The 9829-nt window shown below is 40.7% G+C and overlaps 1 protein-coding gene across 7 annotated transcripts in view; it reads right to left on the bottom strand.

The window, feature by feature from the left end:
• Fmr1 (fragile X messenger ribonucleoprotein 1) overlaps positions 1–8364 on the bottom strand; it is a 41075-nt gene extending 32711 nt beyond the window's left edge. For 2 of the 7 annotated variants that reach the window (XM_048335770.1, XM_048335766.1), the window contains exon 1: positions 8044–8364. In XM_048335770.1, the coding sequence (XP_048191727.1) occupies positions 8044–8094 (51 nt within the window). In that variant the 5' untranslated portion in view covers positions 8095–8364. The remainder of the gene's footprint in view (positions 1–8043) is intronic. The other 5 variants (XM_048335767.1, XM_048335773.1, XM_048335772.1 and 2 more) reach the window with 3 other exon arrangements.
• Between the last annotated feature and the right edge of the window lie 1465 nt (positions 8365–9829).

A 9829-nucleotide genomic window follows, 5' to 3' on the forward strand; every position in this document is an offset into this window, starting at 1 on the left:
TTAAGAACCCTATTAGGTGACAGATACCTTATTTACCAATAAAGGCTACTGCTTCTGCCTTAACTCTTGTCTGAAGTCTAACGTTTTATGTTTGCATATCTCAACAGTAAATTAGTTCTTTACTGTATACAGTATGAAGAAAACGTTAAGCTCACAGAACTGTGGTAGAGCTGGGCTAAGAACTATTCTCAATAAAACAAATACTTTTCAAATACTGATATACTTTGTCTAAATCTCTACTTTCTGCTAAGTGTGCAGCTATTTACATCAAAATTAGTGTCAGTCCCTGTTCACTCTGGCTGCATTTTGAGTGTTCAACAGCCAGATATGGTTCAGTAGCTACTGTGGCAGACAGTACTGATTTAAAACATTTGCAAATATTGGAGATTTTTTGGATACACCATAAAAGCACTCTAAAATCCAGCCTTGACCTCATAACTACTTTGCTATATTCTTATTTTTCCCCATTTGCCTAAAAGCCATTGCCCAGTTTAATCATATTCATTCACCACATTTGCCTATTTTTCTAAAATCAAACACTCCCTCAAAGGAGGAAGATCTGTAAGTGTTGTGACTATTAAAAAATGCTTTCACCAGCTCTGAATGCAGTTCTGGATGTGGAATGTCAGAAATGGTTTGAGTAATCATCACAGCCCAACAGGGCTGATGCCTTTGAGTTAATGAGGCTTATCTGTATATAGATATTTGCATGATTGTTTCAAAATCAGTCATTTTAGTCACTGTTTGCATATTAAGTAAATATGAAAGACAAGTAATACCTCTGGCTGCTGCATTAATAAATAGAATACTTACTCATCAGTTGCCTCTGGCCTCTACTCCAAGGACAAATACACTGAGTTTTAGAGCCCTTTACTAAACCATCAAAGAGTGAATATCTTCTTATATCACACCATATTTTTTTCAGTAACTCTCCTTTTGTCCTTCTCTGATAGTCATTCTCTTCATTCTCTAGCTGCCTCCCTAGTGCTATCATCCCACATATCAACTTGGAAAAACATGTATTCTGTGATCTTTACCAATTAAGCCAAGTATTTGTGGAGAAAACACACTTAGATTACTGACAGGATGCAAAGACATACGGAATGAATGTTACCAAGACAGCTTCACCAAATGGGATAAGAGGTGGTGCTGTTACTGGACTCAGAGAACTTAGGATGCTAAATTTTGCTGTTAATCAAACCAAGGCTCAAAATTTTGGCTCTACCCCATTAAGAAGCTGTAGGAGTCTCCAAGAAGTGATCTCAAGACCCGAGATTCCTCAGTTGCAATTAAGAAAGTGGAGCACTCTCCTATAGCTGTTGTAATGATATTACATACATAGGTAATTTTAAATGAATGATAAAAGTAGACAGGAATGTATCTTACATAAGATTCAGAACCATAAATGTTTTTGCATTTAGCAAAGTTAAATCAAATCCCAATAAAAATACAGTTTTTTTTTTTTAAAAAGAGGCTAGCCAGGTGCTGGTGGCTTGCACTTACAATCCTAGCTACTCAGGAGGCTAAATCAGAGGATCATGGTTCAAAGTCAGGCCAGGCAGGAAAGTCCTTGTGACTCCTATCTCCCAATTAACCACCCAAAATCCAGGAGTGGAGCTCTGTTTCCAACTGGTAGAGTGCTAGCCTTGGGAATAAAACAGCTCACACCCCCTGAGTTTAAGACCCACAACCAAAAAAAAAAAAAAAAAAGGCAAAGGCTTCAGTCAGGCTCACACCTGTAATCCTAGCTACTCAGGAGACTGAGATCTGAAAATCCCCATTTGGAGCCAGCTAGAGCAGACAGATCTGTGGTACTCTTTTCATCTCCCATTAATCAGCTAGAAGTAAAGGTGAGGCTCAACTGGCAGATCACCAGCCTGAGAAGAAAGGAAAATGAGAGTACGAGGATCAAGGAGGAGGGCCTCTAATGGGAAAGGTCTAAAAAGGTATGAGCAAAGAGTGGAGTTCTACACAGAATGACAGTTCACTCAGTAGTGCTGTTTTCCTGAAAAGATCCAAGATTTAGTCACTCCTAATCATGATATAATCCATGTCTGATGATGTGTCTCAAAGACTAAAATAAGCTATTACAACTAGAAAGGAAAAGAAAAGGACATTTCCAGAAAGATACTAGAGGTTATTTAGACTCTGGGAAGAATAAAAATGTGCAGAAAAAATTTGGGGTTTAAGAAAGGTGATAAAATACAATTAAAAACGGACACATTTTCGCCAGAAGAAATAAACAGAAAATTAAACTGATTATGGAATCCTCAATTCCCTGGTAACTGAGTCAAGGAGGTAACCACAAAGTAATAGTTACAAAAATATGTAAATATTAGAACTATGTAATTCAACCACTAATATTGATGCAACAAAGAAAATCCATCCTTATTTAGATGAATTCTTTTATTTTATTTTATTTTATTTTATTATTATTTTTTTTTTGGCCAGTCCTGGGGCTTGGACTCAGGGCCTGAGCACTGTCCCTGGCTTCTTTTTGCTCAAGGCTAGCACTCTGCCACTTGAGCCACAGCGCCACTTCTGGCCATTTTCTGTATATGTGGTGCTGGGGAATTGAACCCAGGGCCTCGTGAATACAAGGCAGGCACTCTAGCCACTAGGCCATATCCCCAGCCCTAGATGAATTCTTATTGTACTATACCTCACACCTTCTTAGCTCAGTAAACTATTTAAAAAATAAAAAAGTCATTAGTCACAACAGAGTTTACCGTATACAGGTTTAAATATAAGCCCCTAGCCATCACTGAGCACACAGCAGATTTCTAACAACAATTACAAAACATATAGTGCTATAGTTTTTCTTAGAGAAAGCTTACAGCATCACAAAACATCCCTACTACAGATAAAGAATCGGGGCATTTATAAAACATAGGAAGATTCACACGCAAGGCTTTAGTAAATTTGCACTCATTCTGATTATAGTTCTAACTAGGTTGTTAATGTGTACATACACACAACTTTTTGAATACTTTGAATACTTCAGTTTTCATGAGCTCCCTTTGTAATGTAATGAGAGCAAATGTCCCAACGGATCATTTCTAACTTTACCTTTCTTTAACAAGCATTCATACAAAGAGCTCTAGTGTATGTATGTATCACTGTGCAAGAGTTAATTACAAAAAGGAAACTGATAAAACTATCTTATGATATCTTTTGGTAGAACGAAAGAAGAATAAAGATATCAATGAAGTTTATAAACTTCATCAAATGTTCATAAATTTAAATTCATGTTTTCAGATGCAAATATTCAAATTTTTGACCAAAAATAAAAAATGGTAACCCAACAACTGTGGTTATGAGATGCAAAGGCAGTGTTAGCAATTTCAATAAAATTGGAAACTGGGAAGTAAATCAAATCCAGATCATTTCTTCAAGCTAGGATATGTCATCTTAGAAAGATGTCATCTTAGAAATGGCTGATTTCAAGTCACAGATGTGAACCTTTAGAATCTACACTTACCAGTTTTTTTGGCCTAACTTTTCCAAGCATCTACATCCTTATCAAATTGGGAAACAATGGTATTTAAGTACTGTGGGGAGGGGGGAGAAAAAACTGCAGCACAGAGGTAAAAGCACCTACTATACAGTGCCTAATACCTTTCAAGCACTCAACAGCTATTATCAAAACCATCATCCTAATCATCTTTAGTGCTGCAGTCCCATAGTGTGCATTTTATAGTACAGAATTTTTCATTAATTATTTGGGAGGTTTTCAACATATTTGAGTAGAGAATTAAAAAATATGTATTTCAAAAGTGGAAAAACAATATATTGTCAGATACCAAAAAAGAGTTTTATAGCATAAAATGTGGTCATCTTAAATCACCTTTTCAAAGTACAGAAAAATAACTTTATGAAAACTTTTCTGGATGTACTTTAGAGAAAATACTGATTTGGGTTTATGAATATTTAACAAAGCTTGTAAACTTTACAAAGTTTGTCAAATGCAAATTTTATTTGCAGTAAAACTGATTTTCCTTTTGTACTGGTACAGTGGCTGTAACTCAAGAGCCTTAAGCTCTGGCTTAGCTTGCTTGCTCACTGCTGACACTCCGCTCCCTACTTGCACATATCCAGCCCAACATTTTGCTTATTATTTTCACAGTCTCATGGACTTTTCTGCATGGGATGGCTTCAAACTGAGATCCTTTGACTGTCACTCTCCTGAGAAGCTAAAGGCTTGAGTCACTGGATTCCCAGCTAGTAAAACTAATTCCTAGTAGAAAACAGAAAAAATGAGATGTTAGGCCTCTAATGTGTTCAATAAAATTGAGGTTCAAAGTCAGCAGAAGCCCCACAGACTCCAAGTAGTAAAAAAAAAAGTCCTAGAATGGAAGTGTTGCTCAAGTGATTGAGCTACAACAGTGAGGAAAACAAACAAACAAGAGAGAGCCCAAGCACAGGTACACACACAAAGTTTTGTCTTGCTTGTGCATTTTATATTAGTATCTGTTTCCAGATATTAAGTTTTAAAAAGTTTTATTAGTCAGGTTTGGTGGCTCATGCTAGTAATCCTAGCTACTCAGGAGGCCCAAATCTGAGGATCATGGTTCCAAGCCAGCAGCATGAGCAGGGAAATCCCAAACTATCATCTCCAATTAAACAGCAAAAAAACAGGAAGTGGAGGTATGGCTCAAGTGATAAAATGCCAGCTTTAAGCAGAAAAAGCTAAGTGTCAGCACCCAGGCCCTGAGTTCAAATCGCAGTACTGGCACATAGAAAAGTTATGTTTAATTTTTTTTTGCCAGTCCTGGCACTTGGACTCAGGACCTGGGCACTGTCCTTGGCTTCTTTTTGCTCAAAGCTAGTATTCTATGTCTTGAGCTACAGCACCATTTCTGGCCTTTTCTGTTAATGTGGTGCTGAGGAATTGAACCCAGGGCTTCAGGTATGGTAGGCAAGTGCTCTACCACTAAGCCACATTCCCAGCCCTATGTTTAATTTTAATCACGAAAAAATTTACAAATTGGCTTGATTATACCATATAGCAATATATAAGCTATTAGCCACTAGGTTGAAAAAGCAAGAATATTTTGTCTCATGTGTTTAATATATAATTTATCTGTCTTTAGCAATTTTTTTTTTTTTGCCAGTCCTGGGGCTTGGACTCAGGGCCTCAGCACTGTCCCTGGCTTCCTTTTGCTCAAGGCTAGCACTCTGCCACTTGAGCCACAGTGCCACTTCTGGCCGTTTTCTGTATATGTGGTGCTGGGGAATTGAACCCAGGGCCTCATGTATATGAGGCAAGCACTCTTGCCACTAGGCCATATCCCCAGCCCCTGTCTTTAGCAATTTTTATACTAGTACACAAACTTATGAAACTTAGAATTACAAAAATCCTACGTGTAAAGTGGACTTAATTCATTACTATCCTCAACACATCAAAACTTCTATCCAAAGAAAACTATGCTTCGTGCAGATGACTAGCCTAAAGACCTTATTTCATCATTATTTGCTTAGGCAGTGTTTGGGGATATAAATGAAATGTCTTCTATCTTAAATAACATACCTACAGGTCTCACTAAGTAGTACATGTGGACAACTATTTTTCTAAGTTAAAGAAATACCTAAACTAAAAGTAGTTGCTCTAATGATTAATAACTAACTCCAAAGTTTTTAAGCATAAACATAAAAAGGAAAAGAAAGACAGAATTTTTACAATCTTACCCCTTTGGTTTCATGGTCTTGTTAATCCTGAATCTTGATCTTTACCTATTTTTTAGAGAAAGAATCAAACCATTTCTAGGACATATTCTAAACAGTTTATACAGCAAATATGGATACCATGCTCAGGAGATAAAGAATTATCCTTTGGAATAAGATAGTTCTATTAGCATGAGACAAATGAAAGTGTGAACTCAATTATAGTAAAATTGTTTGACTTGTTTCATTTTCAGAAGTATTTTTTTACCCATTTGATCAATAAAGTTTTCCCTTTTTCTCCATAAATGTAGCACTTCTAAATTGTTCATTTCGTATCAGTTATCTCAACTTTTCCCATCATCCTAAAAGAGACAATTCAATTTACTTCTGCTTTATTTTTATAACTGATTGCAATGCTGTAGGTCATACAAAAGTAGAAATATTCATTAAAGAAACTATTCTTCCATCAATAAAGACATTTGAGATTTTCTTTAAAAAGTACTCTTAATTAAACATAACAATTCATCTACAAACAATTACTAAAGGACAACTCATTCCTTTTTAGTCACCTTCAAATTTAGCATGTTAGTTAAAAAATACAACCATAAAAAAGGAGGGAGAAAGTAGTAGTAGTAGTGGCCAAAAGGGCAGGCATTTCTTTTATTCCAGTCTGTAAGCTAATAAATCCTTCAAGATCAGCATACATTACTTGCCTTTTAACATGTGCTAACTTCATTCAAACTATGACTTCCAATCTGGAGTACTAGATGAATTCGAGTACTGCCTAGATATTGTGGCAGAAATTTATAGTGACCAAAACTGTGGACCTAGGTGGAGGTCAGTGGTTCTATCTAAATGTACTAAAGTAAATATCATTGAAATTTGGCTATATAACACTAAGAACCTTTAAGTTGGAAGGATTAAGAAACATAGTGCTAGGTTATTATTTTATACCTGCATTTACTACAAAAGTTTTATCTTTTTCCTGAGAGCTTTGAAGTACACTTTATACTACAACATTAAGTAAACATATTATATGAAAGTTTCCTTAATACAATGTCAATGAATTCTATTTGGAATGTTCAAGTTATTTTACTTTAAATTATAAAAGTTGTGTTGGACAACAGTATTAGCTATTTTGCATGTTTCCTTCCACGTGTATCTTCTGTTGCTAACATACTTTAGTGAGGTAGGATATTACTTACACAGGTTGGAGAGTCAAGAGGAAAGGAAAAATTCAGACTGTTAGGTGTACAATAAAGTAGTACCAACAAACACACCAGTGTGGCATCTCAATATTTCACTTTTCGTTTGAAAAAACATTAGGTGCTATTCAATGACGTAACTAAAAGAGCAAATGTACAAGTGGCTATTTAAAACCTCTACGATATAGTCCACTGTAACCCATTAAAAATCGAAGAGAATATGGTCCAGTTTTGAGAGCATAAATATTTCCAAGCACTCCCTAGTAAAATTCCCTAGTAGTCACCAAGTCCCCGTTAATTTCCTCAAGTTTTCTGGCAGATATTCAGATCTTCAAGAAGTTAAAAGACAAAAGAATTATTTCAAGTGGTAGAGTTGCTAAGGTTTTTGAGCCGCGGAAGCATGTGTATTCCAGAAGTGATCTCCCCCTTATCAAAAGGGCAAGGGGCCGTAGAGATCGCTGATGGCTAACTTCTTTCAGGCACCTTCTGAGATGTGGTTGGGGCTTCCTGAAACTTTTGCATCTAAAAATCTCCCCTGAAACTCACAAAGAGAGACCACTCACATGCAGTTGCTTTTGTGATAGGTGCTGCCTACCGCTTCGGACTACTCTTTCGACACCCCTGTCCCCGCAGATCGGGGACGCTCTTGGAAGTCCCAATTGTGGAAGAGGAAAGTGGAGTCCTTGGAAATCAGAAGCCCTCTGGGCGAACGCGGTCCGGCTGGGGCGCCGACCGCTCCCGCACAACTCCCCGCACGGCAGGCCCCAAGCCCGCGGCAGGAGGATTCTTTGGCAAAGGGGGGTGAGGGGGATGCGCCTTCGCCTTTTACTTAGCGCCGATTCCGCCCTTCTCGCGGGGATGTGGTACCTGCCGCCGCTCCTGGCCATGTCCGCTCTCCCCGGCGGGGCTGGGCGGCGCGAGGGACCGCGGGTGCCTGTTCCCTTCGCTTTCCCACCATTGCCGGGGCCTCTAAATGGGAGACCGAGCGGAGTTCCAGGGGCTTCCTATAGGCCCCAAGTCCGCTCCTTCCCTCCCAAATAACATCCTGCCCGGCGTGTCCTGGCCAGCGGGCGCGGTGCCGGCTAAAGGGGCCCCAGGCCTGCCTCCTACCGACACCGAGAAGAAAAGGGAAGGTAGGGAGGGTGAAGATGGGGCCTGCCCTGCAGCCAAGTACCTTATAGAAAGCGCCATTGGAGCCCCGCACTTCCACGACCAGCTCCTCCATCTTCTCGTCAGCCCTGCTCACGCCGGGAGCCCGCCCCCGAGAGGTGGGCTGTGGGCGCTCGAGGCCCTGCCGCTGTCGCTGCCGCTGCCGCCGCCGCCGCCGCGCTGCTGCACGCCCCCTGGCAGCAGCGCCGCCGTCACCGCCGCCCGCGCTCGCCGTCGGCTCGCCGCCCGCTCGAAGGCGGCCCCTCACCGGAAGTGAAGCCGAAACGGAGCCGAGCGCCTGACTGAGGCCGAAGGCTGGGGCCGCTCCTCGTGTAAACAGTGAAACCGGGTCACGTGACTGGCGCCACCCCTCCTCCCGCGGGTTCAGCCCCCTCGGCCCCGCCCTCTTTCCTTATAGGCTAGGGAGCTCGCGCAAGCGCTCTACTGAGAACCGGCTTTGGGGTCCGACGTAAGGCCGCGCGGGCTCGACGTGCGCGAGCCCGACGGAGAGCGGGAAGGCGCGAAGGGCGGTGACTGGTCGCGCGGGAGCCGGAGACCTTACTGGTGGAGGCGCTAGTGGAATCTTAAGAAGCAAACGGCCTCTTACAATGATCAGCTTCATCCATTTGTCCACAGCATGTGGACCCGACTTGCACTGGAGAAGGCTATAGTTTGGTTTATTTTTATCCTAACTTCCCTAAACCCTGGTTCTGCTGCATAGAGGTAGAGGGAAGGAGGACCGAAAGAAAATACGTTAGATTGGAGACCTTCACCTGGCCACACGGACCACCGTGCCAATCACTCTGACCCACATCGTTCACAGGTACTAAACACACTAAAATCCTACTTCACGAAGAGACTTGGGCTGTACTGTGAATCCATGATGTGCCTTTTGACAGAGAATGTGTTGTGTCCAAAGATCCAGTACTTCACTTTTCCCAATTCACTTTCATACCTTTGACTTTTTCAATTTAAATAAACCACTGAAGTGCTTGTTAATTTCTTTACAGATCACCTCTGTTTTTTCTATGTGCCCAACCTGTACAGGACAGTAAGCACTCAGTGACCTCTACCAGTTGAGCGACAAGCATCTTCATAGCTTTCCTCAATTTCCCTCTACAGAACAATTGTAACTTTTTCTTTTGATTTACTCATTTACTTACTGGAGCTTGAACTCGGGGCCACGCCTGCTTGGTTTTCTGCTCAAAGCTGCCATTCTACTACTTGAGCCACACCTCCTTTTCTCATATTAAAAGTCTCTTGGCTTGGCCCCAGCTACCTTCCAACCATTGGTCCTTACTTCTCAGCCTCCTGAATAGCTAGAATTCCAACTGGGAATCATTTCCTCCAGTTCTTATCTGTAACTTTCTTATCTCTGTGTTCCTTTCTACTGCGGGGCTAATGCCCTTTATCTGGAAACTTTGCACCTCAGAAGTTCCCTGAATGCCTACTTGTGCTAGTGCTAGGGAGGCATTAGTGAGGAATAAAAAGACTGCGAAATGGGTCATAGATGGTGGCCTGTGCCTATAATTCCAGCTACTCAGGACCGGAAAGTAGAAAAATAGAGATTTAAAATGAGCATGAATAAATTAGCCAGACTCTCGAAACAAAAGACACAAAACAAAAGATGAAGTATATACGAATTTAAGCCCCCCCCTGTAAACCACTCCCACCAAATAAAAACTGACTTTCCAGCATTAAACTTGGAACCTAGAAAAGTTGATATCAAATTATTACAAAACTAAGGGAACTCCAGCTGTGATAAGAACTAGAAAGAGTAGGTTCACCTATGATATTGGGATATGGCAAAG

Source organism: Perognathus longimembris, chromosome 28 (assembly GCF_023159225.1).
Source record: "Perognathus longimembris pacificus isolate PPM17 chromosome 28, ASM2315922v1, whole genome shotgun sequence".
Taxonomy (NCBI): Eukaryota; Metazoa; Chordata; class Mammalia; order Rodentia; family Heteromyidae; genus Perognathus; species Perognathus longimembris.